General features: G+C 57.9%; 5 protein-coding genes across 5 annotated transcripts; 2 read left to right on the top strand and 3 right to left on the bottom strand.

Moving 5' to 3' along the window:
- The first annotated feature begins 260 nt into the window (after positions 1-260).
- P884DRAFT_325964 (uncharacterized protein) lies at positions 261-1,299 on the top strand. The gene is made up of 3 exons (XM_069445461.1): positions 261-711; positions 870-949; positions 1,048-1,299. The coding sequence occupies exons 1-3, from the start codon at positions 417-419 to the stop codon at positions 1,198-1,200; spliced, it is 528 nt and encodes a 175-aa protein (XP_069301407.1). The 5' UTR covers positions 261-416; the 3' UTR covers positions 1,201-1,299.
- Positions 1,300-1,410: 111 nt separating this feature from the next.
- Positions 1,411-3,494, bottom strand: P884DRAFT_189215 (peptidase M24, structural domain-containing protein; the record flags this gene model as incomplete). Its single annotated transcript, XM_069437423.1, has 4 exons — positions 1,411-1,842; positions 1,952-2,213; positions 2,265-3,348; positions 3,419-3,494. 4 exons carry the CDS (start codon positions 3,492-3,494, stop codon positions 1,411-1,413), a joined length of 1,854 nt encoding a protein of 617 aa, XP_069301408.1.
- A 1,449-nt stretch (positions 3,495-4,943) lies between these two features.
- On the top strand, positions 4,944-8,130 carry P884DRAFT_190366 (armadillo-type protein; the record flags this gene model as incomplete). Its single annotated transcript, XM_069437508.1, has 6 exons — positions 4,944-5,003; positions 5,076-5,257; positions 5,337-5,678; positions 5,747-5,873; positions 5,946-7,731; positions 7,880-8,130. The coding sequence occupies 6 exons, from the start codon at positions 4,944-4,946 to the stop codon at positions 8,128-8,130; spliced, it is 2,748 nt and encodes a 915-aa protein (XP_069301409.1).
- A 491-nt stretch (positions 8,131-8,621) lies between these two features.
- On the bottom strand, positions 8,622-9,162 carry P884DRAFT_978 (uncharacterized protein). The gene has a single exon (XM_069446212.1). It carries the CDS (start codon positions 8,982-8,984, stop codon positions 8,712-8,714), a length of 273 nt encoding a protein of 90 aa, XP_069301410.1. The 5' UTR covers positions 8,985-9,162; the 3' UTR covers positions 8,622-8,711.
- A 252-nt stretch (positions 9,163-9,414) lies between these two features.
- P884DRAFT_188802 (uncharacterized protein) lies at positions 9,415-13,943 on the bottom strand (the record flags this gene model as incomplete). Its single annotated transcript, XM_069437389.1, has 9 exons — positions 9,415-10,017; positions 10,176-10,618; positions 11,362-11,553; positions 11,678-12,123; positions 12,345-12,418; positions 12,479-12,576; positions 12,613-12,619; positions 13,217-13,486; positions 13,701-13,943. The coding sequence occupies 9 exons, from the start codon at positions 13,941-13,943 to the stop codon at positions 9,415-9,417; spliced, it is 2,376 nt and encodes a 791-aa protein (XP_069301411.1).
- Between the last annotated feature and the right edge of the window lie 734 nt (positions 13,944-14,677).

Raw genomic sequence — 14,677 nt, forward strand, 5'->3', positions numbered from 1 at the left:
AGTGCGCAGGTGCAGACCCGAGTCTTGTATGTATCCATGGGCTGCAGTCAATGGGTTAATGCAAGCAAACAGTGAACAAAGTTCCCGAATTTAGGCGTGAAGGGCAAGCTCTTTTCAGCACCCCAAGCAGCTTGCTCTCGTAGTAAAACGTCCTGAGTGGCCGATTACGTCACAAGAGCAACCCACGCACCCAAGTCGATTCATCAGCCAGTGGCCAGTGGCATTTAACGTTACTTGAACGTTTAGTAGACCACCAGCCACACACACATACACCCCGCATGAATACGGTATCACCCTAAGACAGCACCCGATTTGCCGTCGTCCTCTGAAGTGAAGACGCAGAAGAAAACAGCAAGACATAAAAAAAAAGGAGGAAATTAAATAGCCCATTCCGGAGAAGAAGAAGCGTGACAAAAATGGCGACACTCAACCTCGGGCGCACCCTAACCCGGACCGCAATCACCCCGACGACCTCCCCCCTCCTGCGCCGCCTCCGGCTCCGCCGTGCCGCCCTCCCCCTCGGCTTGGGCCTCGGCCTCGGCCTCACCACCGGCCTGGTAGCGGTGCACCACCAGCGGCCGATGCAGTTCGATTCGCTCGCCGTCCCCGTGCCCTCTCAGACCCGGTCCTTGGCCAGTGGCCGCAGCCCCAAGCGGAAGGACCTGCTCGATGCCGAGACGGTCAAGCAGCTCTCCAGTGGAAGCCTCTCTGGTATATACACCCCCACTCCCCCCCCCTTTTCCAAATCACGAAACTCTTGGTTCCTTTTTTCCAGGTTTTATTTCTTTTCTTCCTATTCATTTATTCATTCATTCGTTTCGCCTTTTTTGCGCAGTGTAAGTGAAGCTGATTAGTGGGGGCCGCATCAGGTTTCTTTGCTGGTCTGCTAGTGAGTGTCTTCTCCAAGACGCTGGTGCTGTTGGCGGGTATCGGCATGGTGCTTCTCCAGGTACGTTTACTGCAATTTCTATCATTCCACCTCTTCCCTTTAAAACCACCCAGTCGTGTATTCCTTCCATGACCGTTATGCTTACCCCAACCACATAGGTCGCGGCTCGCAACGGGATAGACCTCGTGGCAACCCTCAAACTCAAGGAGCGCGCCAGCACGTCGCGCATCCTGGCCATGCTGAATCAGCATACGGCCTTCAAGCTGTCCTTTGCCGTCGCCTTCGCCCTTTCTGCCTTCATGTCTTTCTAAATATTCCACCCCGCCACCCCCCCCCCCCCAAAACAAATAACTCCCTCAATAGAAACTAGAGTCAACCAAGCATAGACGGGGAGAAACAAATAGACTGCCCTCATCACAGGCCAATCAATCCTTCCTCATAGCGAAGGGTTGCCGAGGGGAATACCGCCTTTGTTGGACACTAGGTATACCGCTGCTTTTTTTTTAAAAAAAAAAAGCTACTCAAAAAGGCTGCGTCTCCTTCTCCAACCAAGCCCTCGTCAGCGCGTGCTCCTCGCCCTCGAACCTCCCCTTCATCTTCTCCCGGATCTCCTCGTTGCTGCGGTTCAGCCAGGCCTTCTCCTCGGCCGTCAGCAGCGTCTCGTCGATCAGCTTCCGGCAGTAGGGCACCATGGTGACGTGTTCGAACCCGAGGAACGGCTTGTCGCCAAACGAGTGCTCCGTCTTGACCTCGCGCACCAGCGCCAGGTTCTCGATCCGGATGCCGTACGCCCCGTCCTCGTAGAAGCCCGGCTCGATCGACAGCACGTTGCCCGCAGCCAGCGCGGCGTCGGCGTACTGCTTACGCGTCCCGATGCCGATGGGCCCCTCGTGCACATTGAGGTACGACCCCACGCCGTGGCCCGTGCCGTGGCGGTAATCGAGACCTTGTTTCTGTGAAGGGGTTAATCTCTTTTCTCCCTTTCTTCTTTTTTTTTTTTTTTTTTTTTTTTTTTTTCTTCTCAAAGCGATAGGTTGCCAGGATGGAGGCCATGGGGCTTACCCAGAGGAATTGCCGGGCCAGACAGTCGATTGCGTAACCAGTAGTGCCCTTGGGGAAGACGGCTGTGTCAAGGGCGATGTTGCCCTTCAAGACTAGCGTGTAGGCCTTCCTCTGTTCGTCGGAGGGAGTGCCAAAGTGTAGGGTCCGGGTGACGTCGGTTGTGCCGTCCAGGAACTGCGCCCCCGAATCGCACAGGTAGATGGCGTCCGGGTCGATGGTGGCGCATGTGCCTGGTTCCGGCTTGTAATGAATGATGGCGGCGCTGGAAAGCGTTAGCGAAGGACAGATTCGGGGTTTGGATTCGGGAACTCACTTTGGTCCTGTGGACGAGATGGTGTCGAAGGAAAGACCGACAAAATCCTTCTGCTTCTTGCGGAACGCTTCGAGCTGGTCGGCAGCAGCCACCTCGTCGATGACTGCTTTCTTGTTGACAAGCTGGTCTTCCAGCCAGGCAAAGAACTCAATCAAGGCGGCACCGTCCCGGATGTGGCACTGCCTCATGCCTTCCAGCTCGGTCTCGTTCTTGACCGCCTTGGCATCGGCGACCGGGCTCCTGACCTCCTCGACGTACTTGTCGCCCCCCAGGGCCAGCTTCAACGCCCATGAACCCTTGTTGGACACAAAGTACTTCCTTGGCGGTTCAGATGTCTCCTGAGCCTTGGCGGCATCGGCCAGAGCCTTGACATCCTCAAAAAGGGCACCGTACGGCTTGACCGAGACCTTGTTCTGGTCGAGATAGCTCCGGCACTCGTCGTTGAGCTTGGACTCGTCCACGTATAGCGTCGCCGAATCCCCCGTCACGATCGCGTATGAGAAGAAGACGGGATTGTAGGGGATATCGCTGCCGCGGAGGTTGAAGAGCCAGGCGATCTCGTCCAGCATCGACAGGACAAAGGCGGCAGCCTTCTTCTTGTCCAGCTCCTTGCGCAGTTCGGCCAGCTTGGCGGCCGCGGCCTTGCCCGCGTACTTCTCGGGGAGGAGCACGACGGGGTTATTGGGGCGGGCGGGCCTGTCGTCACCCCAGACTGCGTCGACCAAGTTCTCGCTGACCGCCTTCAGCCCGGCGCCGCCGCTCTTCCTGACGCTCTCGTCGAGCTTCTCGGCGACGGAGCTCGAGATCAGGGACGGGTCCACGCCGACCGTCTTGCCGCCGGCAGACTCCTCGGCCGCCCACTCCTGCCACGTCGGAACATCCTGCAGGCCTGTCTTGAGGAGCTGCCAGTTGCTGTCCAGCTGCTTGCCGGCCTGGTTGAAATAGCGCCCGTCGGTGGCGAGGGCGGCCTTGTCGAGGGTGACCACGGCAGTCCCCGCCGAGCCTGTGAACCCGGAGATGAAGGCGCGCCGGGCGTCGCATGCGGCGATGTACTCGGAGGCATGGCTGTCTTCGGACGGGACGACTGTGCGGAAGGTTCCTTTGTCAGACACCATGGCCCCGAGAGGACGGCTAGAAGAAGCGCGGCAAATTACCATAGACGTCCACCCCCTTCTGCTTCATCAAGGACCGTAGGCGGGCCAGGCGGGCCGTGGTGTTGACCGTCTCCATCTCTTCGACAGACAGCGCTCCCGTGCTTTGAGTGTGGAGTCCTCTCTTTGTGCGAAATAATTCTGCGATAGCTGAGGCTGGCTGATAAGGTAATGGCGGCCGTGGATGGAGGGCAGGAGGGGCTCGCAGTAATGAGGATATAGTCGAGCTATGCCTCGCCCATAGATGCCGCATGGGGTTACCTAGAGGTGAAGATGCTCGAACTAGCCCGTGTCAGGCCTGCCCAATGAGCCCCGCGGCGGAGTAGGGACGGTACGTACCTGTATGTAGGCACTTTACGTCGGACTGGCGAGCGAAAAGAGAAGGTGGGCACGACAGTCGGGCTCGGGCTCCGGGTCGCGAATATTCGAGGTTGAGGTGCAGCTGTAGCAAGGTCGGCAGTGGGACCCCGCTTCTGCCCGCTGTTGGTCTCTGTCGCGCTACAAGTGGGGAGCTGGCTTGCATCACCACCTCTAGCTCTTTCTTCTCCCCAGAGAGAGAGAGCGCCTGATTGAACTGGTCGTGAGCTCCTTTTGGTGGGGTAGCAAACGCAGATATGGAGTTCAGATTGCCCGTCTCGTGGCGCACATACGCTGTAATCTATATGTACTGGTGTACTTGGTGTGTAGACATGTAAGTTATGTAATGTACATACCGAGCGTCGAAGAGAAAGAAAGGCTTGTTACGATAGTTATTCTTGACAATGGAAGCCCAAAGAACGGCACGGTTGTGGAAAACTGCATGAACCACACGCGACAGCCCAGTACCCGCCGAGCCCACGCTCAGTGGGCCGCTATCGCTATCGCTGTCACTTTTTCACCCTGCGACCGCGTGGTGGGGTCAGGATCCTCGGGCGCACAGCAGCTCCCGCAGGTCGGGGGCATCAAGCCGGTGCGTTATTACTCCCGGCGGCCTCTGGGTGTTAATTGTACGAAGTACGGAGTACTGCGTAGCCACATGGGGTGCTCCGGGTTCCACAATGCGACTGAAAGGCGTACGAGAGTGGTGCCTGATAACCACGGGTAGGAGCCAAAGATCAGACACTTGTTGTAATAATCCCTGTATTCCGTACACTACCCTACTGTATTGTACAGTTTGTACAGTTCAGCAGCTTGTCCCGCCAAGCCCCAGCGCGACCACAAAGTAGGGCGCGGAAGCCTCCGTGACGTTGTGAAAGACACGCAGCGACTTCGCGCACTCAGAAAGGGGAACGCGGGATGAAAACCGCCAAAAAAAGGGAACATCCAAAATTTAGAGAGAGCGATTCAAACTGAAGAAAAAGTTTACAAACAGCCACCTCGCGAAATGAGATCCATATCTCAACAGTGACGCCTGCGTTGCGAGAATCGTGGTTTGCAGGCGAGCGATCGTTTGCTTTGGTCTCAAGCGAGGCGCCATCTTTTAACGTCGGAAAAAAAAAAAAAGAAAAGAGAAGAAAAAGAAAAAGAAAAAGAAAAAAAAATCGACAAAATGAGCGACGGCCCAATGCAGCAACTGCCCCTACCAAGCAGCCTCGCGGAGGTCGAAGCAGTAAGTCGGATGCATCCATCGTTGACATGAAAAAGAAGAACGTTGTGAGACGAAGCTGACGCAAGATGGTAGTTGATTCGCGCACTCTATCAACCGAACTCTCCCGAGACCATCTCCAAGATCCAGGAGGTGCTTCACCGTTTGCAGCGGTCTCCTGAGGGATGGCAGCTGGCCCAGAGCCTGATCGCCCACCGCGAGGACAACATCAGGTTCTATGCCGCCCTGACGCTCATCATCAAGCTCAACCGGGATAGGTACGGATGCACACTGTCACCTCTGATGGACGGCGGAGACGGGGGAGTGAGAGCCCGGAAAGAGCTGACCGGTTGACAGTTCGGGCCTGAGCGAAGACGATGCAAAGACTCTCCTCGAGAACATCATCAGCTGGACGATCCAGTCGCTCGCCGACGGAGCAGGCGGCTTCGTCGTAAAGAAGCTCTGCACCGCGCTCGTCACTTTCTTCATGCACTTCTCCCACTTGTGGCCTAACTGCATCCGCCACTTCATCCACTGCCTGGACCTTGGCCGGGGCGCTCCCGTGGACGGCCTGGACGACGCCCTCCCGACAGATATCCTCGTCAGCAAGCTGGACCGCCACAAGCTGAGGCTGGCGATATGGCTCGCTACCTCGTTGGTCGAAGAGGTCGGCAAGACCGACATGAGCGCTCCGAAATTGTGAGCATCATAGTCCGCCCCTGTCTCTGTCTCGGCACGTCACGTAGCTAGCTGACCAAGAGCACAAGCATCCAAGTACACGGCCGTCTGGTCAAGAACGGGCCCGATGTCGTCTGCCTGCTCGCCCGCGGATTCTCCCCGCCCGAGGACAACCCCGACCTGAAAACGCAGGGAGAGGCCCTCGGCTGTTTCCAGGTGAGCCGAAAGCCCGCTAGGAAGGAAGAGTGCTCCTCGTCGACGGCTGGACTAACTAACCGTCACCGGCAGGCCTGGATTCTGTATGCGCAGCGAGCATCCCCCAACCCGGATTTGGTGGCGCCCCTGAGACAGCTCGTCGGTCCTGCCATCAACTGCTTCGCCGATCCGGACCTCTTCCAAGCAACTGCCGAGCTGTTCAGTGACGCGCTCGGAAATTACTCAACCTTCTTCACCGACGAGCACTACGCCACGCTCGCCGCCCTTTTCGAGAGTCCCTGGGCGGCCGAACAGTATCGGCGGTTGATCCACGGGAACCACCAAGAGGACGGGATCTCGTTTGGTCTCGTCCTCCTGGCCTACGGAGACGCCAAGGTGCAGGATCTCATGCGCAGCACCGACAGCCGTTCCCAGAGGTTCCTGGAGAGCCTGAGCGGGCTTCTCGCCGCCGACGGCTACCTCGTCGGCGAGGACTCCATCTTCGTTCCCGCCCTCGAGTTCTGGTCTACCTTTATCGAGACCATGATCGACTCCACGTACTCGGACGAGGAAGAGGCACAGGCCTGGAAGCCCTACGCCGAGCAGCATCTCAAAACCGTGGTGATGAACTGCTGGCGCAAGATCCAGTGGCCCCCGGCCGAAACATTCGCCGGGTGGGACTCGACCGAGCGCATCGCGTTTGGGGATGCCAGAAAGGACGTCACCGACATGCTGCAGTCTGTTTTCACGCTCGAAGGCATGAGCCTCGTCTCTTTCTTCGTCAACCTGTTCCTCCAAGCGCTCGCCGCGCGGTCCTGGGCCGAGATCGAAGCATCGGCCTTTTGCCTCGGCGCTCTGTCCGATTGCATCTCGGATGATGCCAATTTCGATCAGGAGCTCAGCAAGGTCTTTGCCTCCCCATTCTTCGACCTTCTCGGCCAGGCCCAGGGTCCGATCCCTCTGCGCCTCCGCCAGACCGGGCTGGCGCTGATCGAGCGGTACTGCGAATACTTTGAGCGGAATGCCCAGTACCTACCCGACGCTCTCAATCTCCTCTTCGCGGCCCTCGGCGACTCCGTCCTCGGAGGGCCGTCCGCCAAGTCCATCTCTACGCTGTGCTCGTCATGCCGCTCCATCCTGACCGGCGAGGCCGGCGCTTTCATCAACCACTACCAGACCATCCGCAGCAGCCAGGTGCTCGACTCGTTGGCCGAGGAGCGGATCGTCCTCGCCATTGCCTCCATCATCCAGGCCGTCAAGGACGAGAACCAGAGGCTGGGCATGTTCGAGGAGCTCTCCGGCGTTCTCAAGAAGGACTTTGAGCTCGCAGTCCGGCTCAGAGCGAACCCGGGTCTGCTAAACCTTCAGCACCCAGATTTCCTGAGAGGCCTCGATCCGCCGAACCCGCAGTCTGCGCCCCCGGCGGAGGAGATTGCCCTGCAGATCGCCCTCCGGTCCATGAGGTGTCTTGCCAGCATCGCCAAGGGCATGCAGGACGTCAAGGAGCGCCCGGTGGACCTGGACAGCGAGCCACGGCCGCTTGATCCCAACAGCGGGCTCGCCCGCTTGCAGGAGAACATGATGCGGGTCATGGTAGAGGTCCAGCGCGTGTTCAGCACCAGCGGGGAGGTGATCGAGATCATCTGCAACATCTTCCGCGCCGGTTTCTCCGAGACCGAGCCGGGGCCGTTCGTCTTCCCGCCCGACGCGGTCACGGATTACTTTACGCAGCAGCGGTACGAGACGCCGCGGGTGGGCACGCTGCTAAGCACGGCTTGTTCCTTCGTCGGCAGCTTATACCGTGGACCGAAGGCCTACGTCCCAGCGCAGCTCGCGCGGCTCCTGCCGTGGGTCATCTCCATTCTCCAGGCGTTGCCAGGTATGTCCGCCCCGGCGTAAACCCCCCCCCCCCCCCCCCCCCCCCCCCCCCCCCCCTTTTTTTTTTTTTTTTTTTTTTTTTTAGTCAGGCGCAGAGAGCTGATCCGGTATTCGCTTTTTCTCTTCTGCCTTCCCACCTTGCTTCGCAGAGCCCGAAGCCGACACAGAAATCTCGGTCAACGGCATAAACTTTGTCGACAAGGTCATGTCCAAATACCCGGACGTCCTCTTCCACCCCCACCACGCCCCGCTCCTCGAGTTCTTCTTCCTCTTCTCCATCAAGGTCCTCGACGGCAACGAGCCCCTTCCAAAGGCGGCAGCATCCGAGTTCTGGGTGAGCAGCCAACGGACCGAGCCCTGCTCTTCTCCCCTCCCGAAGCCCCTTTACACACGTTATTAACATCGATAACGAAGGCAAACTTCATCCCCCTGACACAGACCCTCCCCCCTCCCACCTCCAGCACGCCCTCCCCGGACGTCGACCTGAAACAGACCATCGCCACGGCCATGACACACCTCGGCCCGCTCGTCGCCCGGTCGCTGGTGCGCAACATTGGCGGCCACGCCGCCCGCTCCGAGCTGGACAAGCTGTGCGAGCCGCTCAAGAAGCTGGTCGGCAACTGCGTCGGCGCGCAGGAGTGGCTGCACGCCGCGCTGTTTGAGGGCCACGATCGAGCCGACGGTAGCGGCGGCGGCGGCGGCGGCGGTGGTGGTAATGGTGATGGTGGTAGTGGCGGTTCCGGCGCGGGCGGGGGGTGCTTCCCGGGGGCGGAGAGGGTCGGGCCCGAGGAGAGGATGGCGTTTTTGCGGAAGGTCATTGCGTAAGTCGCTTTTTCATTTTTTTATCATCATTGTTTCTCTTGCTATCTTTCTCTTGCTATCTTGTGCTCTCACTCCTCCCGTCTTCATCGCCTCATGCTTTGCGGCGACTCTAGAGAAGAGAGAGAGAGAGAGAGAGAGAGAGAAATGGAGATGAGCACGCTAACACGGGAGTGATCCTTTACGCGTAGATTGCGAGGAGCGAGAACGACAAACCAGGTGGTGCGGGAGTTTTGGATGGCCTGTCGCGGCGCCAATTTTGCGTATGTCTCTTAGAGGGAGGGTCAGTCGATCGGCGGCGGGGAGGGAGAAGTGGTAGGGTGGTCCTCGGAAGGGGAGAGGCCACACGAGAGCAGTCGCTGGATCGGGCTGTGGTGTGGGTGGTTTCATGATTTGGCGATCGGGAAGGGGAGCAGGTGCGTGTTGTAGAGCCATCTTACCTGCTTTACATGGCCACTTGAGCGTGACGTGACGAAGGTGTAGCCGTGTCGTTTGTGAGAAGAGACGCTGGCCAGGAATGACGAATGTGAATCCCCCCCCCCCTTTTTCCCAGAGTCCCTGTTTTTTTTCTTCCTCTGTATGTCTTCTGTTTTCGAGATCGTTTTAGTCCCCCAATATATTCTCTTTCTTTTGTTTCTCAGCTTTGCGCCTCTGACCTTAGACGTTTGTATGGTTCCTGACACAGGGACAATGGAGTCACACACAGAAATACTACGGAACTAAGCATAAGAATGCAGGGCATCCAAAATATCTAGAATTCCTACTGTTATACACTGGTTCCATGCTATACAAAATTGACTCCTTCTCGAGTCTATCATACACTTGTTGTACATGTGGATATATGCAGTACACAGGACCGCCACCTTCAGACACCCAGCCCGATGGCTCTCTTTACGTGGCCCATGGTGGTTCTTGCGGTGGCCCTCGCCGTAGCGGTACCCTGGAAGGCAACTTCCTTCAGTTTATCCTGGTCAGACATGTACTGGCGGTAGCGCTCGCGGATCTCGGCCAGCTCGTCGCTGACGACCTGCGCCACCACCTGCTTCAGCTCGGCGATCTTGTAGCCCTCCATCTGCTCGGCCAGCCGCGCTGGGGCGCGGCCCTGGGGGTCGAAGCTGGACAGGATCTCGATCAGGTTGGCCACGCCGGGCCGGTTGGCCGGGTCGTACGTGACCCTGTCGGTGGAATCGGTCACGGCGTGCCTGATCTTCTTGGCGATCTCCTCGGGCGTGTCGGTGATGAGGATGCGCGACTTTGGCGAGGGGTCGGACTTGGACATCTTCTGGAGCGGGTTGGAAAGGGACATGATGCGCCTGGCCGGGGAGATCAGGGTCTCGGGCTGCACCAGACAGTTCGTCTTGTACGTGTGGTTGAAGTTGGACACGCACTCGCGCGCGAACTCGAGGTGCTGGCGCTGGTCCTCGCCCACGGGGACGTGGGTGGCGCGATACAGCAAGATATCGGCCGCCTGGAGGATGGGGTACGAGAAGAGGCCGTGTTTCAGCGACCTCCTCGCCTTGGGGTCGTCGAGGGAGGCATTGTCGCCCAGTTGCATCTTGCTCTACGGCGCCTCGTTAGCCCATGAAGTGCGCCCCCCTGAGTCTCCCCGAGGGAATCGCCGCTCACCTTCCACTGGGTCATACGCGAGAGATATCCCATCGACGCGGTGCAGCTCAGAATCCACTGCAGCTCCGCGTGCTCGCCCACGGACGACTGGAAGAAGATGGCGGCCCGGTCCGGGTTGAGCCCAGTGGCGAGCAAGCTGGCCATCATCTTCAGCCTGTTCTCGAACAGTTCCTCTCGCGGTCGTGGAATGGTGAGGGCGTGCAGGTCAACGATGGAAAAGAACAGTTTTGTGTCGGGCTCGGCCGTGTCTTGCAGGCGCTTCCACTCTCGCATGGCCCCGAGATAGTTGCCAAGGTGAGGGACGCCGGTCGGCTGGATGCCCGAAAATATGATTTTGCGGCCTTTCTCAGACGGCGTGCTGCTCGGCTTCTGAGAAGCCTTGGCCACGATGGACCCGGCCTCACCCTCGGCGACGGTGTTGGACGAGGGCGATTGTGATGATTCTGGTGCTACCACTGGCGCGGCCGTCTGCCCGCCCACGTTTTCTCTTTTCTTAAATGGGTCCCCATCCCCATCCGTTTCCCCATCCGTTCGGGATGAGGACGCAAAATGCCGGGCGGTTACCGTCGTTGTTGCTGTTGTTGTGCTGCTGGTGGTGGTGATGGCAGTCGTCGTCTTCTCAATTCCTTTAGTGTGTTTCGCTGGTTGCAGCAGCGGGCGGCTTGGCGCACTCACCAGCTGCTGCCAGACACTGCGCCCGGCCCTGCAGCTGTGGTGCATTGCAATTTGGGAAACAGGGATGATTGAGAGTTTTGTCAAGGCGTCTAATTGAGCGCTTGTGTGGCCAGGAAACCGGTCATTGAACCGTTGCGAGTCCGTGGTATGACCGAGACGGGAAAGTTCGCGTCAAAATTTCCCGAGACATTAAGTTACAGCAGCGCGAAAGACGAAAATGCCCAAGCGAAGAGCACCACCTATAAACACCTATATGGCCGCCACATCACGCTCGAGGGAAGACGTTTATCCCCTCGAATACGACGGCTAAGCATACATCTCCCTCTCAAAAGGGGGATGGAATGTACCCTTTTTTTTTTTTTTAAGCGACAGTCGTGCTTGGCACCACATCATGATGTATTGATATTGATTGGACATGTACAGTACAGATAAGTCAATCCCTGCGGGAGGATACAGCTCTGAAATATTGATACATTCTGCGAAAACCTTAACGATCATTCTCTTTAGCGACCACCCGAGATCCGTCTCCTCTCCTTGGCCAGGAGCTCCTCGATCTCTTCCGGCGCAGGGAGCTGCTCGCGGGGACCTTCGTCCTTGCCCTTCTTGAACTCTGGCCGCCGCTCCACGTAGCTCAGGTACTCCCACTTGCCCTCCATCTCCTTCTCCACCTCCTCCAAATTCTTGTCCATCTCCTTGCCGACGTCTGCAATCGGATCGATTAGCAACCACAACTCCCCCCCACAAACACACACACACACACACACACACACACACACACACACACGCAGAGGGAAGAAAAGAAGTTCCAGATACGAAATATAACGTACCCAGCTTGCTGAACTCCCAAATGTTTGCCTTCATACCGATCCCATAATAGGCATGCTTCTGCAGGAACGCCAGCCAGAGCTGGACCGTCTCCGGGTGGCCGTCCTTGATCTGGATCAGCCGGCGCAGCGTGATGCGCTCAAAGTTCTCCTGGCTCTTCTTGAAGATGAAGGTCGACTTGGGCACCGTCCAGCGCTCGACCATGCGCGGCAGCGGCACGGGCCCGTAGGCGGGCAGGCCGGCGAAGTAGGCCGCGCGCAGGGCGAAGTCGCAGAAGAACTCGAGGTTGCGCACCGAGTAGGAGCGCAGCTGCAGGTTGCACGTCGGCACGCCGTACTCGGCCTCGCGCCGGAGCGGCTTCAGGTAGAGCGCCTCCAGCGCGCGCGGCATGCGGGAGATCCGGGCCTTGTCGGAGTTCGGCGCATCGGCCGGCTCGGCAGCGCTGGCGCTGTTGTTCGGCGATACGTTAGCGATCGCCCGCGTGTGGTTGGGTTTCAGGGGCTGACGCCGGGATGGGATGGGATGGGATGGGATGGGTCGGGGTAGGAGGGGTTTTCGGGGCTGGGTTGGCCGACCTCGACTGCTTTGCGGCATCAGATCCTTCTCTGTCGATTCTGCTGTTAGCAACTCGAATTATAAAAAAAAAAATTGGCAGCATGATCGACTCACACCGAAGCATAGCTACGAAGCTGTGTCGAGGCTCGCGGGATGGCGACCGCGCCCGGTCGAGCAGTCGTGAGGGGCTGTCATTGTCGCTAGATCAGATGCCTTTCGCCCTCTCAATGTGCAGACAACGAGCTTACCAGTTTCCCCTGGACAAGGGGCCGTAATGGCCGTATTAACCGCGGCGCGTTCATCTCGGCGTGACCCTCGACGATGGTGGATGTCGAGTGCAACAAACCTCACGGTTCAGCCGAGTTTTTGGCGCGAAATTGACCAGGGTTCTTATCGATAGGATGACCACCAGCAAATGGCATCGAACAGAAAACACGACAAAGCCGAATAGACGCAGGATCGCACAACTGGTCAAACGTGCATTCACTATTCGGCTCGACGTTTATTATTATTCTTGCATGCCATAATGGCATTTCTGGCCTGACACTGACTATCTTCCGGTATTTCAAGCCCGTCCTGGTCTATGGTCCATATGTTCCCCCACAGCTACGGAGTAGACGTATGCTTGTACGGAATACACGGGCATCTTGGCTTTGCCGGTATAATCTGCCCAAGTTCAAGAGCAAGGGGGGATCATGATGACCCGACCGGAAGGGGGCATCAGAATCGTGAAGGTCGATCCATAGCACAGGCCTCCGACTCGTGAGCGGCGCAGCGCGTGAGCCCGGCATGGCCAATGCCGCGCAGCATGTTTCCTTCGCTTGGCCCGATGGGAAGTCTTGGTGGATGGTTCCGCAGGTACGATAACCCCCCATCGCTCATCCGTTGCGCTTCCTGCGGCCAGCAACCAGCTTCTTGTAATATTCCTTCCTTCCGCTCCTCTTCTTCTCCTGGATCTCCTGGTATTTGCTCTTGAGCTTGCCGACATTGTCGTGAGCCAGGATTTCCTCCACAATGGTCCGCTTCCTCTCCTTGCGCGTAAGACGGTTGTTCATGCCGTCTGTCGCGCCAGCGATGATCGTCCCTACTTGGCTATATTCGGGCACCAGGTCTCTCCGGGTATCCTTCTTAAAGAACTGCTTGCCCATGGCGGCCACGTCACGCATCCTCAGCACTTGAAGATCGCGCTTCAGCTCGGGTGTGAGATTGGTACGAGGCATGTTAAACCAATCGGCGCCTAGCGTGTCTTTTGGTCCCTATTGTCGGTCAGCACCCTAGATCGACGATGTGAAGCGCGTTCAACAAGAAGGGGGAGATAGTTCGCCGTCAGAGTAACTATGAACTATAGGAAATCATTGTGGTGCAAGCTTGAGTCCCATGACGGGATCTTGCTAGCGTCATACGATTTGGGATTTGTTTTCATCATGAGACAAGACAGGGCAGGAAGTAGAAGCGAAATATCGCGCGTACCTTCTTCTTCTCAGCTAGCTGGGGAACCCGGACCGACAGCTTCTCGGACTTCTTTTCCGGGACTGTTGTCTGTTCCCCAGTGATTGGTGGGCGAGGCACCGCGAGGCTTGCTGGTGTCTTTGCGGCCGGCGCGGCCGGCGCGGCAGCCGCGGCGTCTACACTGGCATTCCCAGAAAGCCGGGCCTCGGCTTCCGAAAGAAGGCGGTCGATCTCTTCATCTGGAAGGCCGAGAACGGGACCCATGTTGCCTGATGAATTACAGCTCTCGGTTTGAGGAGCTGAACTCCTGGGAATTTTTGGGAGAGTTTCCAAAAGACGGATACGAAGGTGAAGCCGCAAGAATAGGCAAGAAAAAAAATTCCCAAAGAGCAGAAATCGTAAGTGGGGCTCTCGGCTCGCAGCCTCACTTCCCCGATTTTGCTTGAAGCGGACCAGACCCTTGCCATACCCGGGGCTGGTCCATGCGCCCGGCAGGAGAAACAATGATGCCCGGAGCCCAACTCGCCGGCCCACCATGCACGCTTGATTGGCTGAAATTCCGTCATCAGGTAGGGCAACTTGAGGCTGGAGAGGTGCCAGCTGTCCAGCGGCTGGGGCAACTTCGAAAAATAGCCATAAAGGCGGCCAATCCCCCGCACGCATTCTCTGCTGGAGGGTTCGAACCTGCGCCACACCTGCTGTCCGCCCACGCTGATGCCCAACTCTCCGAAGCTGGCTGACCGCTTGCACAAATCACATCTTCTCCGATCTCCAGGTGCTCGACGTTTCTCCCCAAATCCCGTGTCGTGAGAGTGACTTTGTACAGTACGTTCATCCCGCTTTTATTCCGTTACCATCTTCCCTCTGCCGCTGCGGCAGTTCTCGAGCTTCATTATTTTAGCTTCACCCAATCCGCGAACCTGGTTCTCGCCAATCATCTCCTACGACTCGCAACGAGAGCTGAGTGGCTCGCGTCCGCAAAGTCAGGCGAGTCCCCG

This window comes from Thermothelomyces heterothallicus (assembly GCF_042370625.1).
Source record: "Thermothelomyces heterothallicus CBS 202.75 unplaced genomic scaffold P884_scaffold_1, whole genome shotgun sequence".
In the NCBI taxonomy this organism is placed as follows: Eukaryota; Fungi; Ascomycota; class Sordariomycetes; order Sordariales; family Chaetomiaceae; genus Thermothelomyces; species Thermothelomyces heterothallicus.